The sequence below is a fragment of the Microcaecilia unicolor genome, chromosome 4 (assembly GCF_901765095.1).
Source record: "Microcaecilia unicolor chromosome 4, aMicUni1.1, whole genome shotgun sequence".
Lineage (NCBI taxonomy): Eukaryota > Metazoa > Chordata > Amphibia > Gymnophiona > Siphonopidae > Microcaecilia > Microcaecilia unicolor.
Window position 1 is genome coordinate 70,254,287 of NC_044034.1, and position 15,989 is coordinate 70,270,275.

Consider the following 15,989-nt stretch of genomic DNA (forward strand, 5'->3'; position numbering starts at 1 on the left):
CCCTTTCCATTATGGGTCGAGGACGCCAGTGTGTTAGGCACGCCGCACACCCAAGTCCCGCCTTCGCTATGCCCCCTGGGAACTTTGGTCGTCCCCGCGATGGAAAGCAGTTGGGGACGCCCATAATTGGCTTTCGATTATGCTGATTTGTGCGACCCTGTGAGGACGCCCATCTTGCGATTTGTGTTGAAAGATGGGCGTCCTTCTCTTTCGAAAATAAGCTTGTTAAAGTCTCTTTTACAAAGGCGTGCTAGCGTTTTTAGCGCACACTAAATGCTAGAGACACCATATATTCCTATGTGCATCTCTAGCATTTAGCATGCGCTAAAAATGCTAGCGTGCCTTTGTAAAAGACCCCCTTAGTTAAGACCTGGAAGGGCCCATCAAAAACTTTACAATTGCTTGGGGTGGGGGTGGGGGGGGCAAATGGTACATTCAGATTCAGAAATTAACAATATTTTTAGACAATTCTACAAGACTCTCTAAGCTACGCCTCATGGCTTTCCTTAATGTCCCAATGCTATTGAAGGACTCACTTTAGCAATACAGCAAAGTGCACTCAGAAAGGCAATGGGTCCTAAAGGACTCCACACAGAATTCTATAAAATACTTCATTGAGATACCGGGTCTTATCTGGTAACATGTGCCGGGTCAGTTTGTATCTCGTCTGGGAAAAGGGCTTTTTTCCAATGAGCCGGGAAAAGGGCCTGCAGTAAAATTGAAACTAGTGCATGCCTACTTACAGCCTGAGCCTTTAATACCACCCACTGATCTAGTAGTAAGGGGCGCCAACTGCCTATTAACGCCAGAAACACCGCGCACGGTAGGAAATAAAAAATAATTTGTCCCAGCAGTATGGCCACCTACAAAATCTGAAATTACCACCAGGGGGCACGCTAGCCTGGCAGTAGTCTCGTTTTGGTGCTCACTGCACATGCATAGAGCCTACTGTGCCTTGGTAAAACAGTCCCTTAAGTTGTTTACAAAATTACTACTACTACTACTACTTAACATTTCTAGAGCGCTACTAGGGTTACGCAGCGCTGTACAATTTAACAAAGAGAGACAGTCCCTGCTCAAAGAGCTTACAATCTAATAGACAAGTGAACGGTCGGTCCGATAGGGGCAGTCAAATTGAAGAGGTGGGCTTTAAGCAAAGACGGGCAGGGAGGGGGCTTGGCGTAAGGGTTCAGGAAGGTTGTTCCAAGCATAGGGTGAGGCGAGGCAGAACATGATGACATATAAAATATATACATCCATTATGAAAAATAATAATATATGAACTAAAAATCTTTTACACATATTGAAGAAACCAAACATTTTGATCAGCTTTGAAAAGTCACATTTCTTATTGAAACTAATACAGAATATCAAATATACTATAACAGCTCAGATAAAGTAAATAAATTCTTACCATTTGTTCCTAAGTACCAGTTAACTTGACCATGTGTTCTGTTCCATAAGAAAGCACCAACAGAACTGACAAGGGCCATGACCAGAAGCATACCAAATAAAACCAATATTTGCACATTCGTTACTTTTTCAACATTTGACCTCTTCAAGGGCGCTTTGGTTGAATTCTGTAGCATAGACATAATATAGGCTGTTAAAGCAAAATGTAGACAAAACAACATAAGATCAAAACATATTTAAATGTTAATATTATTAATGTTATTTTTTTGGGTGTGGCATTCTCCTGTGTTTGGGCTGAGAATTTCTCTATTTTTACCCATTTCATCTCTCCTATCTAGCAGTAGCAACAATTCTACAGCCCCTCCCTCAGAAGCTGGTGTGCATGCACCTTGTCTACTCTCCACTTCCCACAGGGACTATGGCAATTGAACAAATATTATTTCCAGCCTCGTCCAGCCAGAGCCGCATATGCCAGACTCAGGAATCAAATCCACATTTTCCCCATGGCAGAACTGCTAGTGTCCAATCAAATTCAAATGAGGAGAAAAGGACCTCAGAATAAAACACCTCAAACTTGAATAGTATAGTGTGCAAATTTAGAGATGCTGGTCCAAAACACTCCTCAAAATAGTTAAATTTAATGTGATATTTCAATGTATATTTCAATATAAAAGGAAAAGTCCAAAAGTGCTTTTTATATCTCATACAAGTTGACATCAATAAACTTATGTCAATTGTATCCAAGCAAACAAAGTTCTTCAACCGCAGCCCAACAGAGGCTTTCGTTTCATGGTTAAAACATTTTTTATAAACATTGTTCTAGGGGCAATTTCATACTGCGTTCCTCCCATGGTAAAAGACTCATCAACTAAACATGGTGGCAAGACTTTCATAGACACTTCAAAAGAGAAGGGTGCCCATCTTTCGACACAAATCGGGAGATGGGCATCCTTCTCCCAGGGTTGCCCAAATCGGCATAATCAAAAGCTGATTTTGGGCGTCCTCAACTGCTTTCCGTCGCGGGGACGACCAAAGTTCACGGGGGCATATCGGAAGCATAATGAAGGCGGGACTGGGGCGTGCCTAACACATGGGCGTCCTCGACTGATAATGGAAAAAAGAAGGGCGTCCCTGACGAGCACTTGGGCGACTTTACTTGGTCCATTTTTTCTTACGACCAAGCCTCAAAAAGGTGCCCGAACTGACCAGTTGACTCCCAGTGGTCACTAACCCCCTCCCACTCTAAAAAAAAAAAAAAACTTTAAAATATTTTTTGCCAGCCTCTAATGTCATACCCAGCTCCCTGACAGCAGTATGCAGGTCCCTGGAGCAATTTTAGTGGGTGCAGGGCACTTCAGGCAGGCAGACCCAGGCCCATCCCCCACTACCTGTTACACTTGTGGTGGTAAATGTGAGCCCTTCAAAACCCACCACAAACCCACTGTACCCACATGTATGTGCCCCCCTTCACCCCTTAGGGCTATGGTAGTGTTGTACAGTTGTGGGGAGGGTGTTTTGGGGGGCTCAGCACACAAGGTAAGGGAGCTATGCACCTGGGAGCAATTTCTGAAGTCCACTGCAGTGCCCCCTAGGGTGCCTGGTTGGTGTCCTGGCATGTGAGGGGGACCAGTGCACTACGAATGCTGGCTCCTCCCATGACCAAAGGGCTTGGATTTGGTCGTTTCTGAGATGGGTGTCCTCGGTTTCCATTATCGCCGAAAACCGGGAACGATAATCTGTAAGGTTGACCATCTCTAAGGTCGATCTAAGTGTTGAGATTTGGGCGTCCCCAACCGTATTATCGAAATGAAAGATGGCCGCCCATCTTGTTTCGATAATATGGGTTTCCCCGCCCCTTCGCCGGGATGTTCTGCGAGGACGTCCTCAGGAAAACTTGGGCACCCTGTTCGATTATGCCCCTCCACGTGCGGGGATTGCCCTGGGAACATCTTTGTGAGGATGTACAAGAAACCCTTAATGAGGCATTGACTTTAGGATCTCAGAATGTCCCTCTTGCTTACCATCATAAGTACCTTCAGTACTCCTCAGAGGACCTCAATTACACAAGCTTGGTTCAGCAGTGATCGGTGGACTTGTGGACAGAGATTACCAAGTAGCAGGTTAAAAATAGCCTGCTGACTATTCAATAACAAATGTCAAGCACGCAGTTGTGGGAATTACAATATAAGCCCAGAAGGAGTAAGCAGTATAGTTAAATGGTTTTAAATATCGGGCGGATTGAGCACAACATCATCTAGCAAATAGCCATTTTCAAAAAAAAAAGACAGACTTTTTCAGATTCAAAAATGGCCTTGTTCGCTACTGAATTTTTGGATGTTTTCCACCAAACTTCCAAAGTCGGATTTAGACATTATTGAAAATGCCCCTCCATTTTAGTTAAGTGAGAGCAAATGGGTCTGCAAATACCTTTGCAGCTGTAAATCTTTTGCTTTTCTACAATCAGAATTTCTTTTTAACAACTCTGATTTTGGTACATACCTCGCAAAAAAACTCCAGATCACCCAAAACACAGCTGCCAGGCTGATATTTGGTAAATCACGCTTCGAAAGTGCCAAACCCCTCCGAGAAAAGCTGCACTGGCTCCCAATCAAAGAATGTATCATCTTCAAAATCTGCACCTTTGTGCACAAAATTATCTATGGCGTAGTCCCAGGATACATGACAGACCCTATAGATCTACCAACCAGAAACAGAATTGGATCATTTTATTTTATTTTTTTATTACATTTGTACCCTGCGCTTTCCCACTCATGGCAGGCTCAATGCGGCTTACATGGGGCAATGAAGGGTTAAGTGACTTGCCCAGAGTCACAAGGAGCTGCCTGTGCCTGAAGTGGGAATCGAACGCAGTTCCTCAGGACCAAAGTCCACCACCCTAACCACTAGGCCACTCCTCCATCCATCATACCTAAACTTACATTACCCAAACTGCAAAGGACTTAAATACAAAATAACTTGCGCATCCAGCTTCTCCTACGTAAGTGCACAACTATGGAATGGATTCCCAAAAGCTATAAAAGCAATCCATGGCCATCTAAACTTCAGAAAATCACTAAAAACCAACCCCTTCAAAAAGGCTTACCCCACCGATCCAACATAAATCCCCACACCCAGCAACACAGCACAACCAATGATCGTACTGGACAATAGACAATTTTCATTCCCTTCGACCTTCACGGTGCCTGGCACACACCTACCTCATTCAACCACAATACAACCTTGTATTTGTTATCAACTGAATGGTGAATGCCTTTACGGTACTATGTAAGCCACATTGAGCCTGCAAATAGGTGGGAAAATGTGGGGTACAAATGTAACAAATAAAAATAAATAAATAAATATGGCACTGTCTCCTTACAGGGCCTTTTAAAATGGTAAGTCAATGCAAATTACATACATTAGAGGAGCTATGGATTCACCCTATGATGTCCAAAGGAGTTGATATCTACCCTATATAAAATCATTAAGAACTATAGTTTTACTTAGCTTAACTCTATGTATTCCTACGAAAAGGAATTAGGAACTGAATTATCTGATAAACAATGGACGGAAGCTGTGCTGGATGTGAATATTTTTTATATTTCAGCTTGGCTGAAATGCTACTTCGTTGGTTTAACATCTCAGTTTTTTGTTCAGGATATCTCTCAAAGCTGATCCTTTATGTTGGAGAAACTGTGGCAAACACTGGTACTTTAGTCTATTTATGGTGGGATTGTCCGACTGTTTCTCTGTTTTGAATCAGATTCAGGACACTATTCATCAGATAACTGGCATTTCCATGCAGCTCATGGCATTACTTTGCTTTTTGAATGATACTGACGTACATCTAGATTGGACACTTCAGAAAGTTCTGAACTTCTATTATCTATGCTGCAAGACCTGTAACAGTCTCTAACTGGAAAACTAGTCACCCTCTTTCAGCTACCACATAGCACCAAATACTATGCTATTCAGTAGTTATGGAAAAGTTAACAGCCCTTAAAGCAAATAGATCCGACTCTTTTGTGAAAGTTTGGGATACGTTCCAGAATTATTTGAAATAGCTTATGTACTGGAGAGAAGTAGGGGGAATAGGGGAGTTAACAAGAAAAGTGGATGTTTGTTGTTTCACTGATTGTAATAAGTGATATTATTTGTTAAGTTCTATTTCTCAATAAAACTTCCAGTTAAAAAAAGAACCCCTGCCTTAGATGATTTATGAACACTTTCAAAGATAGGGTCACCCGAAGACCCAGTCTCCTTGACTGTAGGCCCTGCAATACTTATATCCTCTAAAGTTTGAGAAATAATTCCCAGGAACTCCTTCCTTTTAAAGAGGCATACTAAAGAAGGTTCATCCCCTTCAGCAATCGCAACCTCACCTTCTTCTATGAGCTCCAACAAGGAACCTCTGTCAACATAATTGGCTGCGGCCAGCGAACTGAACCTCATCCACAGACATGACCGAGCAAGTCTCTGAGTCCTCTAAATTTGCTAATTGAGACTTTTTTGCATGACTGGGACCCTCTAGGATGTCAAGGCAAACTACGAGCAATGAAATCCTCAGAAAGACACTGTGATCAATGTAAAAGAGAAACGTTGTGCATGAGCAGTATGAATTCTATGGAAAATATTACTGAGGACTGTTATAGCAAAGGGAAAGCCTCTGGTTCCTGAGCCCCTTCTTGTAAAGACAGATGTAGAGAAGCACAAGTCTCCTGGGAAAGCTGAGAAGACAGAGCAGGAGTTAACATTTGATCTGGCCCCTCAGAGAAAATGACTTCTTTTGCTATCATTTTATGACCATAAGAACGTAAGAACAGCCATACTGTGGCAGACCAATAGTCCATCTAGCCCAGTATCCTGTTTCCAACAATGGCCAATCCAAGCCACAAGTACCTGGCAGAATCCCATATAGTAGTAAGATTTCATGTTACCAATCCCTAGACAGCAGTGGCTTTTCCCATTTCTATCTCAATAACAGACTATGGACTTTTCCTCCTGGAACTTGTCCAAACCTTTTCTAAACCCAGATATGTCAACCGCTGTTAACACTTCCTCTAGTAACGAGTTCCAGAGCTTTAACTATTCATTGATTGACAAAATATTTCCTCCAATTTGTTTGAAAAGTATTACCTTGTAACTTCATTGAGTGTCCCCTAGTCTCAGTACTCTTTGAAAGAATAAATAATTCATATTTACCCATTCTACACCACTCAGGATATTGCAGACCTTTAATAATTCCCCTCTCCCCAGCCATCTCTTTTACAAGCTGCAGAATCCTTATCTCTTAAGCCTTTCCTTGTATGAGAGGAGTTCCATCCCCTTAATAATTTTGGTAGCCCTTCTTTGAACCTTTTCTAATTCCACTCTTTTTTGAGATACGGTGACCAGAATCACACATAACACGCAAGGTGAGGTCGCACCATGGAATGTAGAGGCATTACAGTATTCTTATTTTCTGTACCTTTTTAAATTATTTCTAGCATTCTGTTTGCTTCTTTAGCTGCTGCTACACAGTGAGCAGAAGATTCCAGCATCTTGTCCACAATGCCTCCTAGATCTTTTTCTTGTGTACTGACTCCTAAGGTGGAACCTAAATCTGGTAACTATGATTTGGATTATTTTTCCCAATGTGCATCACTTTGCATTTGACCAAATTACATTTCATCTGTCATTTGGATGCCCAGTCTTCCAATTTCCTAAGGTCTTCCTGCAATTTTCACAGTTTGCATGCCTTTTAATACATATAAACAGTTTTGTGTCATCTGCAAATTTAATCACCTCATTCATCAATCCCATTTCTAGATTTTTTTTTAGTTCAAAATTTTTATTCAGTTTTATAGTAAAACATACAAGATCTAAATATATGTAAACACATTACAACAATTATCCATGAGGTCACGCCACAATAAACAGACCTTAATTTGTTGTAAACACGCATGAAAATTAAGTATTTAGACACAGAAAAACAACTAACAAACCAGTGTGAAACCCTAGTCATCACAATATATCAAAGTGTGCAAGATAGAAATGATGCGTATAGTTACTAGTATGTAATGTAATAATTATGGCAATTGACAGAACATGTGTAACGGAGCCCAATCTTTATCAAAAGTTAATGCTCTGGATCTTTCTGCTGCCACAACAGACTGGTTCCATCCCAGTTAAAGTGGAATCTTTCTTTTTGGAATAGGCTCTCCCTTTCCCAGAATGTTGCCCAGTTACTAACAAATCTAAATCCCTCTTCCCAGCACCATCATCTCAACCACATACTGTATTGAGACTTCAGAGCTCTGCCTGCCTCTTGGGTCTTGTGCATGGAACGGGGAACATTTCAGAAAATATTATCCCGGAGGATCTGGATTTCAGCTTTCTGCCTAAATTTGGCTTCCAGAACCTCCCTCCCACATTTTCCTATATCCCTTGTACCCACATGCACCAAGAGAGCTGACTCTTCCCCAGCACTGTCCAAAATCCTATCTGGGTGATGCATGAGGTCCACCACCTTCATACCTGGCAGGCAAGTAACCAAGAAATTCTCTCATTCACCAGCCACCCAGCTATTGACATCCTTAATGACTGAATCACCAACTACAACATCTGACTTAACCTTTCTCTCCTGGGCAGAAGCCCCTAGAAACACATCCTTGGTGCGAGAGGATATTGCATCCCCTGTAGGGCAGATCTTGGCTACAGGATTACTTCCTGCTTCACCAGGATGATGCTTTCCTTTCAGGTGACCTCCCTGGCAGCAAAGGGGCTGCCAGACTGGAGATGGGAATTCTCTACTACATCCCTGTAGGTTTCCTTTATAGACTTCTCTGTCTGCCTCAGCTACTCAAAGTCTGCGAACCTGCCTCAAGAGACTGGACCCATTCTTGAACAGCTACGAGCTCCTTGCACCAAGCACACACAAACTGGGAGATAATCACACACACTCAGTGCAAAAAACCAGATGGCACCCCTCTTGTTGCTGGACTGCTGCCTGCAACTTAGTATTGATGAGTTGTTTAATAATTACAATTTGTTAAGGTACTAGAGATATTAGGCTAATATAAAAAGCCTTACGATTATATGGTGTATTGTGTGATTTATTTAGTGTTTGCTTCTCAGCAAGTATAACATTGTTAAAACTAATCACTTGCAGATGAATACATTCTGTAAAGAGAAACTCCACCTTATGCACTTAATTGGAATAACTGACTACAAATTAAGACTATAAATTAATAAGTGATGTGCCAGAGGTGGGTGGGAGTTACGGAAGGTGGAGGGAAGGAAGACTGAACTGGGCCCTGTTGTGTCTTCTAGAGGCTATCTGTTAATGCTCTATGCTGTGACAGTTAAGTTTCAACCTCTGGCATAAAGTTAAAGACTATAGGGAAAAGGGTTTTACATATTTAAACTAGTTAATAAAGTGTGCTCTTTTTTTTTTAATTCAAACTGCTTGTATCAATGAACCTACAATTTTTCTCTTTTTGTTGAGGCAACCAGTGGGCCCTGTTTAGACCTATCAGATTTAGGTGATTTTTTTGGGCACTGTTTATAACTATCAGATTTAGATGACTTTTTCGGAAAAAAAAAAAAAAAAAAGAAACAGAGGAAGGTACAGGCAGTTCCCCATGACAAATATCACAATGCCCGGAGGAAATGCTTTGCCAATTCCCACATCAGGAAACCCTTTTTACTGATTCCAATGGCACCTCCATAGATGTGGGCCTGTAAAGCACTGCTGCAGAATATCTCAAGCCTTTAACTGCCATCTGAACTCTCCCCTGCTTCAGCTTTCAGTACATGGAAAGAGCTGACTCCATTCCAGAGATAAACAAAATAAAGACAGGAGTTCCATGGCTCCACTGAGGTACTGGATAAAAACAAAAACCTTGGTCTGTACCACAGTGAAAAGCTGCTGCTTAAAGACTTTGAATGTAACACTAAAAACTGCCAATATTAATTATTCACCCCTTCAGAGAGGCTCCTGCCACAAAACAGGGAAGAGTGAGAAAAAAAACAGGAGCTCTCTGTCACTGCTCACTCCTGTAGTCTGAAAAGGTCTGTTGAAATGTTTTTCTATTTCTTCAAATAAAGCTACCAAAGGAAAATTAAAGGACAAGAAATGACAAAATAATAATAATAATAATAATAAATAAGGGGTCCTTTTACTAAGGTGCACTGAAAAATAGCTTGCGGTAGTGTAGGCGTGGGTTTCGGGCACACGACAATCCATTTTTCAGCGCGCCTGTAAAAAAGCCCTTTTTTTATTTTTGCCAAAAATGGACATGCTGCAAAATCAAAATTGCCGCGTGTCCATTTTGGGTCTGCGACCTTACCGCCAGCCATTGACATAGCGGTAAAGTCTCACACGGTAACTGGGCAGTAATGACCTATGTGCGCCAAATTCCACTTGGTGCACATCCAATACGCACGTCCCAAAAAATTATTTTTCGGCCGCGCGTATTGGATGTGGGACAAAAATGATATTACTGCAAGAGCCACAAGGTAGCCATGCGGTAACTCCATTCTGGTGTGCGTTGGGCGTGAGTAGACGCTTATGCAGCTTAGTAAAAGGGCCCCAAGGTGTCTTCGAAAAGGATCCTTTATTAACAACTGTTCACATAGCTTACATGAGAAAGCACATTACTGCTTAAGGGACTTGACACAGGCCGTGTCACGGCTATACTGCCTGCATCAGGAGTCCAAATTTAAATCTAGGCTATTAAAAATGAAAAACTATATAAATAAACAAACAAATATGAAATGCAGGTGCATAAAAGGCTTGCCAAGCTAAGGGATACAAATCAGCTCAACAGGCTGCACAATTTGATTTAAAAATAAAAAAGAGTAACTTAAAAATAATAGTACATAAAAGGATTTCTTTCCTTCTTTCCTCTCTCTTCCCTACTTAATCTTTACACAATACTAACTGTATCTGATATCCTGAAATGACAATGCTATTAAAACTATGTTAGCCACATTGAGCCTGCAAATAGGTGGGAAAATGTGGGATACAAATGCAATAAAATAATAAATAAATTTCAAGGCTAAGGCGTATAAATCATCTCAGCAAAATACACAGTTGGTTAAAAAGCAAACTAAAAAACAAAACAAACACAATAATTAAAATATTACAGTCATAAATACGGTGAATCTCCGGGCTATATGCTCGACCTCCCCACCAGGAACATGTCTACAACCTCACAAATTTACCTCAACCTACACTACCCCAATTGCAAAGGACTCAAGTACAAAACCTATTACGGATCCAACTTCTCCTTCTTAGGCAGCCAACTCTGGAATGCCCTCCCCAGACCAATCCGATCACTCAGTGACCATCTGCCCTTTCGGAAATCACTAAAAACCCATCTGTTCAGGCAAGCCTACCCAAACTGAGTTTGATTCCCACTTCAGGCACAGGCAGCTCCTTATGACTCTGGCCAAGTCACTTAACCCTCCATTGCCACAGGTACAAATAAGTACCTGTATACAATATGTAAGCCGCATTGAGCCTGCCATGAGTGGGAAAGCGCGGGGTACAAATGTAACAAAAATTAAAATAAAAATAAATAAATAAACAAAATGATCCAGATTAATTCCCACAAACCCATCTATTCATCACATATCCAGGAGACAATGACAACGACCTAGACTACATCTCCCGCCTCATTTTCCCCTGCTTATCCCCTTTCGCCTCATCGACCCCTCCCCCAATGCTCACCTACCCTTACTCACACCTCTCCTACTCCCTTCACTCTTACCCATTCCCCTCCGCCTCATTAACCCTCCAATTGCTCACTTACCCTTGCTCATACTTCTCCTACTCCTCTCATCCCTGCATTTCTACATTCCTATTTCTTTTATTACTCCAATAATACTGAACTTATTTTTCTCCACCAATACTTTGTAATCCCAATTACTATGTAAGCCGCATTGAACCTGCTTTGAGTGGGAAAGCGCGGGGTACAAATGTAATAAATAAATAAATACCTAAATGTGTATACATCAGATGTAAAGGGTTAAACGCACATCACAATATTCAGTATGGAACCTATATAGACCAACAAATGAACCAAGGCATCAAAGCAAGGCACAAATAGAGAAATAATGGGCGCATAAGGAATGAACCATAAAGAATGAACAGGCTGGGTGATGAATTTTGAATAATGCGTGCTTGTTAGTAGCACAATCAACAACTGGGTTGTGGATTGAAATGAAAAACATATGTGAAAGCATAACTCGAAAACACTCAGGTGAGAATAATATAAAATGGTGTGTTTCAACAAACAGTGAACTGCTAGGATACTGTTACAAAATAAGGCAAAAAGATAAGGAAAGGTGAAATGAGTAGTGCTCAAAAGGGTCTGAAAAAGTTAAAAACTTACCGCACTGAAAAAATTCTTACGAAAACAAATGGGGTGCCTATGCGGAGTGTTCAAAAATAGGCACATTCGCATGACATCATGATGTTCCTCTAAAAAGATAGTATGTGTACCTCTTGGTCTGTGGGACAAAAAAAAATACTGAAAAAGCAGTAAGAAAGGCCATAGCAGCTGTGTATAAAAATAATAAATATATGGAGAAAGGTATAAAAATGAATTGTGCACCAAGTCTCATCTCAAAAATGTAATCTGCGTCACCCAAAATGGATGAACGCGTACAGATGGCAGTGTGCAGCTAAAAAGCCCTTAAAATGATACTAAAAAATGCGAGAGGAAGATCATTATAACTATGTATTAAAAATATAAATATATACATGAAAAATGAATGATGAGGGATATTAAAAAATGAATTGTGCTCTGACTCATGACTCAGACTTTTATAAAAGTGTATATATAAAAGAACCACGGAATTTTATTACACATCCTTGAATACTTCGGAATCGGAAGCAACGTCCTCAACTGGTTCAAGGGATTCCTAACCACAAGATCATACCAAGTAACATCTAACTCGACTATCTCAGCCGCATGGGTACTTGAATGCTGAGTACCACAAGGATCCCCCCTCTCGCCGACTCTATTCAACTTAATGATGATACCCTTGGCAAAATTACTATCAAATCAAAACCTTAATCCATACATTTATGCAGATGACATAACGATCTACATCCCATTCAAACAAGACCTAAAAGAAGTTTCCAAAGACATCAACCAAAATCTCAATATCATGCATTCCTGGGCGGACGCATTTCGGCTAAAACTCAATGCAGAAATAACCCAGTGCCTAATACTCACCTCCCAACACAACAAGAAAGAATTCACCGCCATTAACACACCAACCCTAAACCTTCCTGTATCAGAAACCCTAAAAATTCTTGGAGTTACCATTGATCGACACCTAACACTAGAGAACCACGTAAAAAACACAACCAAGAAGATGTTCCACTCAATGTGGAAATTAAAAACAATAAGACCTTTCTTCCCAAGGAGTGTATTCCGCAACCTGGTACAATCAATGGTGCTCAGTCATCTAGACTATTGCAACGCACTATATGCCGGCTGCAAAGAACAAATAATCAAGAAACTCCAAACAGCCCAGAATACTGCAGCTAGACTCATATTTGGCAAACCAAAATTTGAAAGTGCCAAGCCCTTACGAGAAAAACTACACTGGCTCCCACTTAAAGAACGCATTGCGTTCAAGGTATGCTCACTAGTTCACAAAATTATCCATGGAGACGCACCAGCTTACATGTCAGACTTGACAGACCTACCACCTAGGAACGCTAAAACATCATCCCGCACATTCCTTGATCTGCACTTCCCCAGCTGCAAAGGAATGAAATACAAACTAATGCATGCGTCAAACTTTACCTATCTGAGCACACAGTTATGGAACGCACTGCCGCGCAGCTTGAAATCGATCTACGAAAGAACGAACTTCCGTTCATTACTAAAGACCCATCTCTTTAATAAAGCGTAACACAAAGATCAACCAATGTGAATATGCAAAACTCGCCCACCTATATTCAGAACTGTCTCTTAATATCTGCCTGTATACTATTACTTTGTTTTATTATCATCATGTCGACCAAAACCCTGCAATACTAAATGTTCATTTACTAACATTCTTCCACTACTCATGATGTATTGTAAGCCACTTTGAGCCTGCAAAGAGGTGGGATAAGGTGGGATAGAAATGCAACAAATAAATAAAAAATAATGTGATCTGCGTCTAATGTGAACATAATGAATTTGTGTGTATTAATACATTTGCATATATAAATAGTTGTACACATCTTGAAAACATGTGCAGCTTGATACTGGTTGATGATGACCCAAATGGATTTCCAGGCTAAAAATAATATGTGATATGAAGTTTATTATGCAAATGATAACCAAGTACCTTTCTTTTTTAAAAGACTAAAACTCTGGGGCCCTTTTACTAAGCCGCATAAGGCTCTACGCGTACCCAACATGTGCCAAAATGGAGTTACTGCCCGGCTACTGCGTGACTCTTGCAGTAATTTCATTTTTGGCATGTGGTCAATAAGCGCCAAAAAAATTTTTATTTTCGGATGCATGTATCAGATGCACGCCAAATGGCATTTGGTGCACGTAGGTCATTACTGCCCAGTTACCACATGAGACTTTACTGCTAGGTCAATGGCTGGCGGTAAGGTCACAGACCCAAAATGGATGTTCAGTAGTTCGGATTTTGCCGCACATCCATTTTTGGCAAAAATTTTAAAAAGGACTTTTTTACAGGCACGCTGAAAAATGGATCGGCGCACACCCAAAACCCACGCCTACACTACTGCAAGACATTTTTCAGCATATCTTAGTAAAAGGACTCCTCTGTAAGGTAATTCAATATGAACTACTAAAATGAGAAATACACAACAAAGAGGTGCAGACAAATGCATTTAAACACATATGTGGTGCTTAAATATAAATTTATAAAAATGATAATAGTATTAATAAAAACAGTAAATAAATGTAAAGTGAACCAATAAAAACATACATATATTGAAAGTAAGAAAGGGGCCATGCGGCATGCTGAGATTGCACAGATGGGATGGGATCACAAAATATGGCATAAGATCCATTTCTAGGTTAAGACCATGCGGTTCAACTGTATTCAGACTGAAGATGAAACATTATTCATCCTGTAGCACAATCAGGTCAATATCACCACCACACTGTATGCTCTTTATAACAAAAAACTTTAAATCATCAATGGAATGATTCAACAGATTCCAATGTGCGACCAAACGTGCAGAAGTCACATTTCTGGAAATGCTGATTCTGTGTTCCGTGGTCTTAGTTTTGATTATTTGCTTAGTCTTGCCAACCTAGAGCAAACTACATGGACAAATGAAATGAAGATACATACCTGTAGCAGGTATTCTCCGAGGACAGCAGGCTCAATATTCTTACATATGGATTGTCGTCTGCGACGGCCCAGAAAACAGAAGAAATCCTTCAAAGCTCTGGAACCTTCCTGATCGTTCCATTGTGCGGGCCGTCCCACCGCGCATGCATGGGCGGCTTTCCGCCCGCGACGCGAACATGCAACAACCAGTTTAATAAAAAGCAAAACAAGATAAATGAAAAGCAACTCCAACGGGGAGGAGGGAGGGTAATAAGAATATTGAGCCTGCTGTCCTCGAAGAATACCTGCTACAGGTATGTATCTTCATTTTCTCCAAGGACAAGCAGGCTATAATATCCTTACATGTGGGATATCCCTAGCCCCCAGGCTCACTCAAAACAAAGAACATTGGTCAATTGGGCCTCACAATGGCGAGGACATAACTTTGACTGACCTGAAAAGAAAAACAGCTAAGTGAGAGTACAGCCTGGAACAGAACAAAAATGGGCTTAGGAGGGTGGAGTTGGATTCTAAACCCCGAACAGATTCTGCAGCACCACTGCCCAAACCGACTGTCGCGTCGGGTATCCTGCTGAAGGCAGTAGTGAGATGTGAATGTGTGGACTGATGACCATGTTGCAGCCTTGAAAATCTCCTCAATGGAGGCTGACTTCAAATGAGCCACTGACGCAGCCATGGCTCTAACATTGTGAGCCGTGACATGGCCCTCTAAAGTCAGCCCAGCTTTGGCATAAGTGAAGGAAATGCAATCTGCTAGCCAATTTGAGATGGTGCGTTTTCCGATGGCAACTCCCCTCCTGTTAGGGATTGAAAGAAACAAACAATTGGGCGGACTGTCTGTAGAGCTTTGTCCGCTCCACGTAAAAGGCCAATGCTCTCTTACAGTCCAAGGTGTGCAACTTGTCCTCACCAAGGCGGGTATGTGGACGTGGAAAAAATGTTGGCAAGATAATTGACTGGTTTAGATGGAACTCCGACACCACCTTCAGCAAGAACTTAGGGGGAGTGCGGAGGACTACTCTATTATGGTGAAATTTAATATAAGGTGCATGAACTACTAAGGCTTGAAGCTCACTGACTCTACGAGCTGAAGTAACAGCCACCATGAAAATGACCTTCCAGGTCAAGTACTTCAGATGACAGGAATTCAGTGGCTCAAAAGGAGCTTTCATCAGCTGGGTGAGAATGACGTTGAGATCCCATGACACTGGTGGAGGTTTGACAGGGGGCTTTGACAAAAGCAAACC

General features: G+C 41.2%; 1 protein-coding gene across 1 annotated transcript in view; it reads right to left on the reverse strand.

The window, feature by feature from the left end:
- Positions 1 to 15,989, reverse strand: part of ATP8A2 (ATPase phospholipid transporting 8A2) — a 1,572,980-nt gene that overhangs the window by 1,344,275 nt on the left and 212,716 nt on the right. Inside the window, exon 10 of the mRNA XM_030202396.1 lies at positions 1,415 to 1,580. Within this exon, the coding sequence (XP_030058256.1) occupies positions 1,415 to 1,580 (166 nt within the window). The remainder of the gene's footprint in view (positions 1 to 1,414; positions 1,581 to 15,989) is intronic.